Consider the following 15,209-nt stretch of genomic DNA (forward strand, 5'->3'; position numbering starts at 1 on the left):
ATGGGCAAGTGTCACATGAGATTTTGTGGTTAGGCAGGATTTGAACAAAGGCATACCTGTCTCCAAAGGCCATGCTCCTTCAGCAAGTACATGATGCCATCCTGGGACACTTATTCTCTGGTGAAGTGGGAGGTAGTATGATATGGGGGAGAGGATGGAAAGAACTGGTTCTAATCCTGACTCTGCTGCATATGGATTGAGTGACCTTAGAAAAGTCGTTTTATCGCTCTGCCTGTCTGTTGCTGTGCAAAACAGAGATAGTAGTAACAGTTTGCTGTAAGAATTAAATGAGATAATTTCCCTCCACTAAAATGTAAGCTTCAAGGACTTTGGCTGTTTTCTTAACTATCCTTTCCTCTGTGCCTAGAACAGTGTGAGGGAAAAGTTGATGTTCAATAAAAATTTGTTGGACGGAAGGCGGGAGAGATGGATGGATATAAGTGTTAGGCATAGTTCCTGGATCGTAGTAAGCAGCCAACAAATGGAGGTTCTCTTCCCTGTCTTTTCTTACTGTGATGCAGTGCAGAGCCTGGGTGAGGCGGGGTTGGGTATTATGGGATAGATAGTTTCTACCTTGCCGCTGTCTACAGCCCCTACTCAGAGCTAAGTGCTGATGATCAGTTCCCTAGGCCAGGAACTCTTAAAAAGTCACCTCTGTTTGAGTCCCACTGTGAAGTTTCTGCCAGGCCTAGTTGCCATGGAAACCCCCCCAAGCCCTAGTGGCTGCTCCACGGGCATATGGCCTGAGTGCAGATTTGACCTGCGTGCTTTCTTCTTCCTGGACTTCAGAAACAGCTGTGGTGTTTCAGGCATTCTCTGAGTAAATGGCTACCCCAGGATGCTGTTAATTTGCATTCTCTCTTCCACTCCCTCTGCTTCTTAAAACTCTCCCTGCACTCTCCACTCTGTGTGACTTTAGTTTCTGTAAAGAATAATTCAATTCCTAGTACGTTCTGATAATGGGTTGGACAAAGTGATAAATAAGTCCTGGTTTCTGCCATCAGCTAGGAGATAAATACCAGTGTCTGGCTTGGAAAGATCATTTACCAAGGGCCTATATATGTGCCAGAAACTGTGCTGGTCATTTGACATTTTCTGTCTCATTTAGGTCTTACAACACTCTTGAAGGAAATGTCATTTTATTCCTATTCTCCAGATAAGAAAACAAAGGGCCAACAAGCTAATGTGACTTTACTCCCCACCGTATTGACTCTTAAAAACCTTGGATTACCGTGAAGATTTAAATATAGGGGATGCAATTAGCCCAGCGTGAACCCAGGGAGCTAGTACAAGCAATCCTACTCCTACCCGTCAACCCTCTTCCCCCAACTAGAAATCGGCCCGTGGAGGCTGGGTGGTATGTCTGGTAGTTGGTTAATTAGTGAAAGGAATGTCTTGGTCACATCTGTTTCTGCTGCTGCGTGGGCCAGTCTGAGAGATGCCTTCTCGGACACTCACAGGGCACTACTGTCCTTCCAGGGAGTCCACTCCCCGATGCCAGGCGCCTCTAACCACCTTTCACACCTCACACTCTGGACCTGGTTCACCTTCCCAAGAGTTAGTTCCTGCTGGACTCATGTTTACATGTTCTTTCTCTCAGAACAGCCTCTTAGAGTCTAGACTGGAAACTCAGTGCTGCTGCTAACTGTTATCTGGGGATGGGGGTCAGGGGGTGGGGTGGGATGTTAAATATCTAGGCTAGGAGTCATATGCTGACTTTTTAAGGAAAGACCTGTGCGAGGCAACAACGCCTAGTCCATACCCTTTCTGGCAGAAAACATCGACGTTAGCTTGCTTCTGCTATTTAATTATGAAACTGTTAATATTATCAGAGTTTGAAACAGCTTCTTGTGGCTCCCAGATGAGAGAGAAAATGTGTTCCTTTTTTTATGTGGTCCTTTTAAGTTAAGAGATTTTTTGTCTCCTGACACCAGAACCATCTTTTTATCTTAACTGCTCTTCTAGTTAACTAATATTCACCAACTGTAACAACCACAATATATGAATCGTCCCTACCATAGGCTATGCTTTATTCTAAGGCTGGCAATAAAGACAAAGCCGCTATTCTTTTATTTATTTATTTATTTATTTATTTAACATCCTTTTGTTTTTTTTAAATCTTTATGTAAAAAGATATATACGCCCATGCCACTCTCTCATTTTGTCCCAGCTTACCCTTGCCACTCCCCATAACCTCAAGTCCATTCTCTATGTCTGCATCTTTATTCCTGTCCTGCCCCTAGGTTCTTCAGAACATTTTTTTTTTTTTTTTTTAGATTTCATATATATGTTTTGGCATACGGTATTTGTTTTTCTCTTTCTGACTTACTTCACTCTGCATGACAGTCTCTAGGTCCATTCACCTCACTACAAGAAACTCAATGTCGTTTCTTTTTATGGCTGAGTAATATTCCATTGTATGTATGTGTCACATCTTCTTTATCCATTCATCTGTTGATGGACACTTAGGTTGCTTCCATGTCCCGGCTATTGTAAATAGAGCTGCAATGAACATTGTGGTACATGTCTCTTTTTGAATTATGGTTTTCTCAGGGTATATGCCCAGCAGTGGGATTGCTGGGTCGTATGGTAGTTCTATTTTTAGTTTTTTAAGGAACCTCCATACTGTTCTCCATAGTGGCTGTATCTATTTACATTCCACCAACAGGGCAAGAGGGTTCCCTTTTCTCCACACCCTCTCCAGCATTTATTGTTTGTAGATTATTGATGACAGCCATTCTGACCGGTGTGAGGTGATACCTCATTGTAGTTTTGATTTGCATTTCTCTAATGATTAATGATGTTGAGCATACTTTCATGTGTTTGTTGGCAGTCTGGTTACCTTCTTTGGAGAAATGTCTATTTAGGTCTTCTGCCCATTTTTGGATTGGGTTGTTTGTTTGTTTTTGATATTGAGCTGCATGAACTGCTTGTAAATTTTGGAGATTAATCCTTTGTCAGTTGCTTCATTTGCAAATATTTTCTCCCATTCTGAGAGTTGTCTTTTCTTCTTGTTTATGTTTTCCTTTGCTGTGCAAAAGCTTTTAAGTTTCATTAGGTCCCATTTGTTTATTTTTTTTTTTATTTCCATTTCTCTAGGAGGTGGGTCAGAAAGGATATTTCTGTGATTTATGTCATAGAGTGTTCTGCCTATATTTTCCTCTAAGAGTTTTATAATGTCTGGCCTTACATTTAGGTCTTTAATTCATTTTAAGTTTATTTTTGTGTATGGTGTTAGGGAGTGTTCTAATCTCATTCTTTTACATGTAGCTGTCCAGTTTTCCAAGCACCACTTACTGAAGAGGCTGTCTTTTCTCCATTGTATATTCTTGCCTCCTTTATCAAAGATAAGGTGACCATATATGCATGGGTTAACCTCTGGGCTTTCTATCCTGTTTCGTTGATCTATATTTCTGTTTTTGTGCCAGTACCATAGTGTCTTGATTACTGTAGCTTTGTAATATAGTCTGAAGTCAGGGAGCCTGATTCTTCCAGCTCCGTTTTTCTTTTTCAAGATTGCTTTGGCTATTTGGGGTCTTTTGGGTTTCCATACAAATTGTGAAATTTTTTTGTTCTAGTTCTGTGAAAAATGCCATTGGTAGTTTGATAGGGATTGCACTGAATCTGTAGATTGCTTTGGGTGTATAGTCCTTTTCACAATGTTGATTCTTCCAATCCAAGAACATGGCATATCTCTCCATCTGTTGGTATCATCTTTAATTTCTTTCATCAGTGTCTTATAGTTTTCTGCATACAGGTCTTTTGTCTCCCTAGGTAGGTTTATTCCTAGGTATTTTATTCTTTTTGTTGCAGTGGTAAATGGGATTGTTTCCTTAATTTCTCTTTCAGATTTTTCATCATTAGTGTATAGGAATGCAAGAGATTTCTGTGCATTAATTTTGTATCCTGCTACTTTACCAAATTCATTGATTAGCTCTAGCAGTTTTCTGGTAGCATCTTTAGGATTCTATGTATAATATGATGTCATCTGCAAACACTGACAGTTTTACTTCTTCTTTTCCGATTTGGATTCCTTTTATTTCTTTTTCTTCTCTGATTGCTCTGGCTAAAACTTCCAAAACTATGTAGAATAATAGTGGTGAGAGTGGGCAACCTTGTCTTGTTCCTGATCTTAGTAGAAATGGTTTCAGTTTTTCACCTTTGAGAACAATGTTGGCTGTTGGTTTGTCATATATGGCCTTTATTATGTTGAGGTAAGTTCCCTCTATGCCTACTTTCTGGAGGGTTTTTTACATAAATGCGTGTTGTATTTTGTCAAAAGCTTTTTCTGCATCTAATGAGATAATCATATGGTTTTTATCCTTCAGTTTGTTAATATGGTGTATCACATTGATTGCTCTGCATACATTGAAGAATCCTTGCATTCCTGGCATAAACCCCACTTGATCATGGTGTATGATCCTTTTCATGTGCTGCTGGATTCTGTTTGCTAGTATTTTGTTGAGGATTTTTGCATCTATGTTCATCAGTGATATTGGCCTGTAGTTTTCTTTTTTTGTGACATCTTTGTCTGGTTTTGGTATCAGGGTGATGGTGACCTCGTAGAATGAGTTTGGGAGTGTTCCTCCCTCTGTTATATTTGGAAGAGTTTCAGAAGGATAGGTGTTAGCTCTTCTCTAAATGTTTGATAGGACTTACCTGTGAAGCTGTCTGGTCCTGGGCTTTTGTTTGTTGGAAAGTTTTTAGTCACAGTTTCAATTTCATTACTTGTGATTGGCCTGTTTATATTTTCTATTTCTTCCTGATTCAGTCTTAGAAGGTTGTGCTTTTCTAAGAATTTGTCCATTTCTTCCAGGTTGTCCATTTTATTGGCATATAGTTGCTTGTAGTAATGTCTCATGATCCTTTGTATTTCTACAGTGTCAGTTGTTACTTCTCCGTTTTCATTTCTAATTCTATTGAATTGACTCTTCTCCCTTTTTTCTCTTGATGATTCTGGCTAATGGTTTATCAATTTTGTTTATCTTCTCAAAGAACAAGCGTTTAGTTTTATTGATCTTTACTATTGTTTCCTTCATTTCTTTTTCATTTATTTCTGATCTGATCTTTGTGATTTCTTTCCCTCTGCTAAGTTCGGGGTTCTTTTGTTCTTCTTTCTCTAATTGCTTTAGGTGTAACTTTAGGTTGTTTACTTGAGATGTTTCTTGTTTCTTGAGGTAGGATTGTATTGCTATAAATTTCCCCTTAGAACTGCTTTTGCTGCATCCTGTAGGTTTTGGGTTGTGGTGTTTTCATTGTCATTTGTTTCTAGGTATTTTTTGAGTTCCCCTTTGATTTCTTCAGTGATCTCTTGGTTATTTAGTAGTGTATTGTTTAGCCTCCGTGTGTTTGTATTTTTTACAGATTTTTTCCTGTAACTGATATCTAGTCTCATAGCGTTGTGGTCAGAAAACATACTTGGTACGATTTCAACTTTCTTAAATTTAGCAAGGCTTGATTTGTGACCCAAGATATGATCTGTCCTGGAGAATGTTCCATGAGCACTTGAGAAAAAAGTGTATTCTGTTGTTTTTGGATGGAATGTCCTATAAGTATCAATTAAATCCATCTTGTTTAATGTATCATTTAAAGCTTGTGTTTACTGTTTATTTTCGTTTTGGATGATCTGTCCATTGGTGAAAGTGGGATGTTAAAGTCCCTTACTATTATTGTGTACTGTTGATTTCCCCTTTTATGGCTGTTAGCATTTGCCTTATGTATTGAGGTGCTCCTATGTTGGGTGCATAAATATTTACAATTGTTATATCTTCTTCTTGGATTGATCCCTTGATCATTATGTCGTGTCCTCCTTGTCTCTTGTAACATTCTTTATTTTAAAGTCTATTTTATCTGATACGAGTATTGCTTCTCCAGCTTTCTTTTGATTTCCATTTGCATGGAATATCTTTTTCCATCCCCTCACTTTCAGTCTGTATGTGTCCCTAGGTCTGAAGTGGGTCTCTTGTAGACAGCATATATATGGGTCTTGTTTTTGTATGCATTCAGCAAGCCTGTGTCTTTTGGTTGGAGCATTTAATACATTCATGTTTAAGGTAATTATCAATATGTATGTTCCTATGACCATTTTCTTAACTGGTTTGGGTTTGTTTATGTAGGTCCTTTTCTCCTCTTGTGTTTCCCACTTAGAGAAGTTCCTTTAGCATTTGTTGTAGAGCTGGTTTGGTGGTGCTGAATTCTCTTAGCCTTTGCTTGTCTATAAAGGTTTTAATTTCTCTGTTGAATCTGAATGAGATCCTTGCTGGGTAGAGTAATCTTGGTTGTAGGTTTTCCCTTTCATCACTTTAAATATATCCTGCCACTCCCTTCTGGCTTGCAGAGTTTCTGCTGAAAGATCAGCAGTTAACCTTATGGGGATTCACTTGTATGTTATTTGTTGCTTTTCCCTTGCTGCTTTTAATTTTTTTTAATTTAATTTTTGATAGTTTGATTAATATGTGTCTTGGCGTGTTTCTCCTTGGATTTATCCTGTATGGGACTCTCTGTGCTTCCTTGACTTGACTGTTTCCTTTCCCATATTAGTGAAGTTTTCAACTATAATCTCTTCAAATATTTTCTCAGTCCTTTTTTTTTTTTTCTCTTCTTCTTCTGGGACCCCTATAATTTGAATGTTGGTGCATTTAATGTTGTCCCAGAGGTCTCAGAGACTGTCCTCAATTCTTTTCATTCCTTTCTCTTTATTCTGCTCTGTGATAGTAATTTCCACAATTTTATCTTCCAGGTCACTTATCCGTTCTTCTGCTTCAGTTATTGTGCTATTGATTCCTACCAGAGAATTTTTAATTTCATTTATTGTCTTGTTTATCATTGTTTGTTTGCTCTTTAGTTCTTCTAGGTCCTTGTTAAACATTTCTTGTATTTTCTCCATTCTATTTCCACGATTTTGGATCATCTTTACTATCATTACTCTGAATTCTTTTGCAGGTAGACTGCCTATTTCCTCTTCATTTGTTTGGTCTGGTGGGTTTTGGCCTTGCTCCTTCATCTGCTGTGTATTTCTCTCTCTTCTCATTTTTCTTAACTTACTGTGCTTGGCATCTCCTTTTCGAAAACTGCAGGTTCGTAGTTCCCGTTGTTTTTGGTGTTTGGCCCCAGTGGCTAAGGTTGTTTCAGTGGGTTGTGTAGGTTTCCTGATGGAGGGGACTGGAGCCTGTGTTTTGGTGGATGAGGCTGGACCTTGTCTTTCTGGTGGTCAGGTCCACGTCTGGTGGTGTGTTTTGGGGTGTCTGTGACCTTATTATGATTTTAGGCATACCCTCTGCTAATGGGTGGGCTTGTGTTCCTGTCTTGCTAGTTGTTTGGCATAGGATGTCCAGCACTGTAGCTTGCTGGTCATTGAGTGGAGCTGCATCTTAGCTTTGAGATGGAGATCTCTGGGAAAACTTTCGCAGTTTGATATTACGTGGGGCTGGGAGGTCTCTGGTTGACGAATGTCCTCAATTCGGCTCTCCCACCTCAGAGACTCAGGCCTGACACCCGGCTGGAGCACCAAGACCGTGTCAGCCACACAGCCAGACAAAGTTCAACCAAAGTTGTGATACTTATTTCCCTTGTAGGAGTCCACGTGATATTAAGAGGCACCATGGGAGGAGTATATTAATAGCTACCATGTCTTGGGTCTTGCGATTGCCTTTTCCCTCAGTGACATCACCTCCCGGCAGGTCCTGAGGAGACCAGGCTCCTGTGAGAGAGAACTGGACCCCACAGTTTCCCAGAGCTGAAGCCCCAGTGGGTCCTGAGGAGACCCCGCTTCCGTTAGTGTGGACTCGACCCCGGGTTGTCCTGAAGCCCGGGCCATCAGCATGGACTCAGCCCTGCGTGTTCCAGAAGCCAAAGACCCAGCGGGTCCTGAGGCAACGGGCCTCTTGGCAGCTGTCCACAAAGCCCCTATTCTTAAATTAAGCAATTTCAAGGTTCTGAGCAATGAACCTGGCAGGAGAGACATAAAGATGGTAAAGATGGGATCCCTTCCCTCAAGCAGCTCACTGATTATTAAGAAAAATAGATATTCATACAAAAATCTGCAAGTGTCAGGGGCTCCTGTTCCATTAGGGTCCATTTATCTGGGAGTGTTGGTTATCTATGGTTGGCATGATTTTTGATAGTTCAGTGCCTGTGTCTGGTTGCTAATATAATTATCATCACTGCTGGAAGATATGATGCACTTACTGAGATGCTACCACATTCCTGACACTGTGGTAGGCATCACGATACAGTGGTGAACAGAAGACGCAGTGCCTGCCCTGAAGGAATTTACCATCAAGTTACTAGGTTCTAGTGTTTGAATAAGATATTTTAGGAAGCATAACAAATGTAGGCAGTCTTTCTCCCTAGAGGGAGAGGGATTTATACTTATGATTAATCTCAGTGAGTGATGGGAAACAAGGAAACAAGTGGATTTCTATGCAAAAGAAATAGCTCCTATGCTAATATTAACATGATGAAGAGCACTCACTTTGGCACCACTGCAGTGATGCAGCCCTGCCAGCTCCTGGGCTGGGTAGCAGAGAGCAGCAAGGAGGTATGAATGTAAGGACCCACTGTGAAGGCCTCAGATGCCAGGCTAATCAGTGTGGACCACATCCTGTGGCCAGTTGCTCTATAACAGCTCAAGGGGTTCCACCAGGGAGTGAGATGGAAAGATGTGCCTACACCTCCCTCATCTCACAAGCAAACAGACAATAGAAGAGATGAGGGGTAAGAGGTGAAAATGCTAAGGACATAGAGTACATAGGACTGCATGCTTTTTAGTTGCTGTAAAGGAGGAAGACAGAAGACTGAAAGTTGACATCTAAGTTTCTGGCCAGTTTAAATGGCAGTGCTTTCAATACTTAGGGGAGTCCAGGAGAAGGAGGAGGAAGAGGCTTTAAGGAGACGATGATGAGTCCAGTTTTGAACATGTTGTTTTGTCATACTCATGGGATATTCAGAGACAGATGTCCGGGAGGTTTGGGCATAAAGGTTTGTTCCAAATAAGAGCAGAGTGGGTAATAGAAATTTGGGAAGCATTGTTCTAGACATGTTAATCAAAGCCTTGAAATTAGATGTGAATAGTAAAGCCAAATAATGAGACCCGTTGGGGGCTCAGGATGAGCTTAGAATTTCTTTGCTGGCCCAGCACTCTCCTTGCCAGGCAGATCCAATCTACTCATTGTACTGTGACCGTGAAATTGTCTTTAATTTTCCCAGGCAAAACTCCCCTCCTCATCTCGTGCCCTCTCTACTAGCTCTTAGCACAACTTGCCTTGGATTCTAATTAGCTGTGGATAAGCCTGCCTTTGCCCCCTAGCCTGTAAGCTCCTGCAGAGCAAGAACTATTCTTATTCTGCTCTATGTGTGTCTCACCTAGTAGGTCATCAGTAGATGCTTGGGAAATTAACTTGAACTGATCGGCCTCTAAGTCTGTGAAACCCTTCTAGATGACAGACATTGTATGTACACTATGCCACACGATCATCACAACCACCTGTGAGCTGTCTATTATTATCCTCATCATGCACATAAGAAAACTGAGGTTCAGAAATTGAAATAGTTCACACAGCCAATGAGGACTGAAGCCCAAATTTGAACCCAGGATGGTCAAACTCCAAAGCCCATGCTCCTTTCCCTAGGCCCTATGAATTCAACAACACAGTATCTTCTCGGTTGCTTCTAAAGTGAGTAGAAAGTTTAGTATCATCTAAATATTATCAAAAATGACCAGCCTAATTGAGAGGGGAAGAGTAAGAATTGCCACAATTTTGAGGAAGTTTGTTTCTTTTCATCTATACCAAAAGGGTTAATAAGCCCATTTTTCAGAGAGTTAAACAAAGACCCAACAAGGGGACCACTGAGCTGTCGCTACAAGCACAGAGGTTGGAAAATATGGTTCCTTTTTCCAGCTTCTCATTTGGAAAACAATAGAATTCCCAAATTCCATGCTATTCCTGTTTCCTCACCCCATGGACTTATGTATCTTTGTGTATGTTTATGTTACTAGGTTTGCTGAAAAGCCCAGTGAACAAGACGGCCCTGATGCTGATCGCTGTGAGCTCCTGCATCCTGGCCATGGTGTGTGGCAGTCAGATGTCCTGTCCACTCACTGTGAAGGTGACTCTGCATGTGCCCGAGCACTTCATTGCAGACGGTAAGAGCTGAGCATCGGAGATGCCCCGCACCTACTCGGCACCTTGCACCCCTGTGTGCTCCAATGTTCCCCATGTGTGGCCCAGCCTCAGAATTATATTACTAAAAAAGAGAGAGAGCATCCAAAGACCTTAAAAGAGGTCTTTATCTTTGAAAATCCTGGATTATTTGAATGGAACTAAAGACTGCTTTTATTCCATGGGCAAGGGTAAGGTTTGTTAATAAAGAAAGAATTCAAATGTGCGTGCAGAAAGCTTGAGCTACTTCAGAGAACCTAGTGTTTTCTTATCATGCTTGTGCATCCTACGCCTAACTAAAAATACCGCCCCGCCCCCCAAAATAGTCTTTCCTATTTTAAAAATACAACAAAGAAGACTGTATGAGCTTTGTTGGAACTTCCTAAGTGTCCTGGATTATACTCATATCTCATTCGCTGTAAATGTCCTTTACGAGCATGTTATATCCTACCATTTACTCCTCACCCAATTAGTTTGAATTAATGAGACACTGTAGTCGCTATACTCATTCGCAAAGCATGGTCCAAGAAACTGATTAAGGTGCTTGATATCTATTGCTAAAGTGCCCTCCAGAAAATTGTTCCAGTTTATATACTCCAGCAGAATGTGATGTGTTTCCCCAAATGCTTGGCATTATTATTTATTTATTTTTACAATTTACATATATTATAACTTTTCCTTTACATACATTACAAAAAATTATGTTTCTCTATAACAGAAATGTATCCATTTGGGGGAAGAATTTTTTTTATTATTGAAGTGTAGTTGATTTACAATGTTGTGTTAATTTCTGCTGTGCAGCAAAGTGATTTGGTTATACATATATATACATTTTTGTATTCTTTTCCATTATGGTTTATCTTAGGATATTGACTATAGTTTCCTGTGATATATGGTAGGACCTGGTTGTTTATCCATTCTATATATAATAGCTTACATCTGCTAATGCCAACCTCCCCCTCCATCCCTCCCCTCCCCCCTCCCCCTTGGCAACCACCCGTCTGTTCTCTATGTCCATGAGTCTGTTTATGTTTTGTAGATAGGTTCATTTGTGCCATATTTCAGAGTCCACATATAAGTGATAGCATATGATATTTGTCTTTCTCTTTCTGACTTACTTCACTTAGTATGATCATCTCTAGTTGCATCCATGTTGCTACAAATGGCATTACTTCCTTCTTTTTTATGGCTGAGTAGTATTCCATTGTATATATGTACCACATCTTCTTTTTTATTATTAATTTTTATTGGAGTATAGTTGATTTACAAAGCTGTGTTAGTTTCAGGTGTACAGCAAAGTGAATACATATATACATTTTATATATATATATATATGTATACATACACACACACACATACTCATTCTTTTTTCAGATTCTTTTCACATATAGGTTATTACAGAATATTGAGTAGAATTCCCTGTGTTATACAGTGAGTCCTTATTAGTATTATTATTTTTAAATGTATTGAAAGTTATCATAATTATAATAAAGAAGAAATATTATGTATGCAGCTTAATGAATTTTTACAAGAGTTCACCCAGATCAAACATAAAACATTTCCAGCACCTTCAGCTTCCTTATGCCCCCTCCCAGTGAATCCCATCCCAGGGATAACCACCCTTCTAGCACCATATTAGTACCATTATTATTTTTTAAAATCTTTTTCCCATTAGATATGTATCAGATGTTTTTGAGATCCTTTATATTTGTCAGCCATATTTTAATGCAACTCGATTTTATCTCTAATTTTTTAAGTTACAGTGTTCACAACTTAGCACCAATCCCTTCAGTATGTTCTGTGCAGAGTGGAACTTTCACCTCCTTTCTCTCGTAGACTTATACTAAAGCATCCTGTGTTTACTCCTACTTCACCATAGTGAACTAGCCCCTACTTTAAATTTTTTTTTTTTTAAAAGGAATTCCTTTATTTTTATTTATTTATTTATTTATTTATTTTTGGCTGTGTTGGGTCTTCGTTTCTGTGAGGGCTTTCTCCAGTTGTGGCAAGCGGGGACCACTCTTCACCGCGGTGCGCGGGCCTCTCACTATCGCGGCCTCTCCCGTTGCGGAGCACAGGCTCCAGACACGCAGGCTCGGTAGTTGTGGCTCACGGGCTTAGTTGCTCCGCGGCATGTGGGATCTTCCCAGACCAGGGCTCGAACCTGTGTCCCCTGCATTGGCAGGCAGATTCTCAACCACTGCGCCACCAGGGAAGCCCCTTTAAATTTTTAAAAAATTTTTTTTTATTGAGGTATAGTTGATGTGCCATATTATATAAGTTTCACGTGTACAACATATTTTGCACAATTTTTAAAGACTATATTCCATTTATAGTTCTTATAAATTACTGGCTATGTTTTCCTGTGTCATACTATATATCCTTGTAGCTTATTTATTTTATATGTAGTAGTTTGTACCTCTTAATCCCCTACCCCAGTCTTGCCCCTCCCACCTTCCCTTTCCCCTCTGGTAAACACAAGTTTGTTCTCTATATCTGTGAGTCTATTTCTTTTCTGTTATAATCACTAGCTAATTTTGTATTTTATTTTTTATTTCTATTTTTCAACTGAACTGCAAGTAAGTTTAGTATTTCTCATCTTATATGCATTCAGTTGATTTTTTGACCAAAGCAGAAGACTTTTGGTTCATCCCTATCAAATCATATGTGCACATAAGACAGGAAAATATGGGAATATGAAATGGCAGAGGCATAGCAGAAGTAGCAGGAACAAAATTTACTGAAGCAGCTAGGCACATAGGCTCATGGAGCTTGGGACTGGAAAAATTGCCAGAACCCAAGTGTGGCTGGAACATGGGATGGGAGAGTAAGAGTGATGAAAACCAATAGGGCAAATTTTGACCATTGTTGGAGGCATGTGAACTTACCTTTTATCACCACCAGTCACTATTCATTAATTGTAGAATGTTAGGTCTTAGAGACATCCACATTTTCAACATTTATTTTCACGAATGTAGAAATGGAGCTCCTAAGAGGCTAAGTAACTTGCTCAGGGTCATGATAAATAGTTTAATGGCTGAGATCAGAGACTATAGAATAATACAAACAAAATTCAAATACTTGTCCTATTACCTGCCACTTCCGTAGCCAAGTGAATTATTTACCTCTCTGAGTCTCAATCTCTGCATCTATAAAATGGGAATGATAATAATACCTATCTCATAGGATTATTGTGAAGCCTACAATTCCATATTTATCAGATTTTTAGATAGCATGTAGGTGGGAAATAGCAAAATCAAAGGATTACCCAAGAAAACTGTAAAACTACTGTGGTGGCTTCAAAGGATAGACAAAAATGTGGTAAATTAAAAGGTGCCCTTTCCCGATAATTCTTATTCTGATCTCTGTCATAAACTTAAATCTTTATAACTACATGTAGACTTGTCTGTTTCTGCCTCTAGACTGGAATGTCTGTGAGGCAAGGGTATCCCTGATGACAAACGTACCGCATGGCCTGTGATGGATGCTCAATAAATATGTGTTGAATGAATGAATAGGGCCTAAATTAAAGCAGAATTATGAAAAGTTCTGTGGGATTCTTCTACCAGATGTCTAAGCAGAAAGGGGAGACTGAGTGAAGGGACACTAAGGCAGAGAATGCATAGAAGTCAAAAAAGTTGGACATAACCATGGAATATACAAGATTAGAGACACAATTTAGCAAACATGGCACACACCGTTAGGAGGACCTAACCCAAAGTGTGTCAGTCTCGAGGCATAATGGAACCCTCTTTCCCTACATGCTATAATATCTTTGTAAGGAATGTACCCTCTGAAATGGGACATGTTTGTGTAAGTCTCATTTTTTTCATCTGTAAAATGGGGATTATTTTGAAAAGATTGAATGACATAATATGTATAAAGTACCAACAGAGGATCTAAAGCACTGGGATTGCTTAATAAATAACAGCTGTTATTACTCTTACTCCTAAAATGATCCATAAAGGAAGAGACATCAGAAGCTGGACTATAGTCAGACAAGAAGGTATAAGAAATTATATAGATGAGAGTAGCTATTCTCAGGAAAATGGAACAGGGAGTCCATTATATGCCCCCCAACCCCTGGCCCATGGAAGTCTTGTAATGTCTTCCCAGTGGAAGACATTAACACTTGAAGGTCCTCCATCTTCTGGGGATCTTCAGGAATCCAGAAAGCAACCAACGCTTGAAGTCAGGTGGACAGCTGTCTAATAGTTCTAGGCAAGCAGACCTGCCACAGCACAATCCAGTGCCTCTTGTGGGTGGATAATCTCTGTGCATTGCTCATTCCATTCTCCCAGCAGGTCTCCAAAGTGATCTTTATTATCCCTATTTGACAGATAAAGAAACCAGGACTTGAAAAGCAGTAGAGTCTTGCTTTCCATGGGGGGGTGGAACATGATCTGACAAAGAAAATATCATATGGGTTGGACTTAGTGGGGCCTCTAGCTCTGATTTCTGGAGATATGAGAGTGTTATGCAGGGAGGCAAGAGGGGAAATGATGATGATGGTGCCTATTTTCTTGAACCCTTATCATCACTTGGCGTTAATATTTATAAGTGCATTGAGATATAGAATAAAGAAAGAATGCAGATTGCATGTGTGTAATTAAATTATTTTTTTACATATATTATACAGCCAGATCAAAATATAGACCCCCACCCAAGGCCACTGGCTGAGTTATAAACAGCAGTACCATCATAATGAGGCTTATCAGGATGAGAGAAACCCCTGCCAAACAGGAGAGAATCCATTGAGACAAGGCCACCCAAGGACCATGGCCAAGGCAGCTCTCACCTTTCTTACCTTCCCCCATGAAGCTTAAGCTGCCAAGCTGCCAGCCCTTTCTTAGTAGACAGAGCTCTCAGCCAACCTTGTACATTGGGCTGTCTGTGGTGCTGAAGTATTGGAGATGGCTGAGTAATGGGTTCGGTCTTCAGGAAGAAAATGAATTTTGCACTTGTGTTACAGCATAGTTGTACTTGATGCTTGCTGCCCATTACAAGAAAAAGGTCAGCATGATAAAGTACTTGTCCAGAGCTCAGCTG

The 15,209-nt window shown here is 39.9% G+C and overlaps 1 protein-coding gene across 3 annotated transcripts in view; it reads left to right on the forward strand.

The window, feature by feature from the left end:
* ASTN2 (astrotactin 2) overlaps positions 1-15,209 on the forward strand; it is an 897,588-nt gene that overhangs the window by 357,067 nt on the left and 525,312 nt on the right. For all 3 annotated transcript variants that reach the window (XM_082470412.1, XM_082470411.1, XM_082470413.1), the window contains one exon: positions 9,998-10,144. In XM_082470412.1, coding sequence (XP_082326538.1) covers positions 9,998-10,144 — 147 coding nt within the window. The remainder of the gene's footprint in view (positions 1-9,997; positions 10,145-15,209) is intronic.

The sequence above is a fragment of the Balaenoptera physalus genome (assembly GCF_965194825.1).
Source record: "Balaenoptera physalus genome assembly, chromosome: 7".
Lineage (NCBI taxonomy): Eukaryota > Metazoa > Chordata > Mammalia > Artiodactyla > Balaenopteridae > Balaenoptera > Balaenoptera physalus.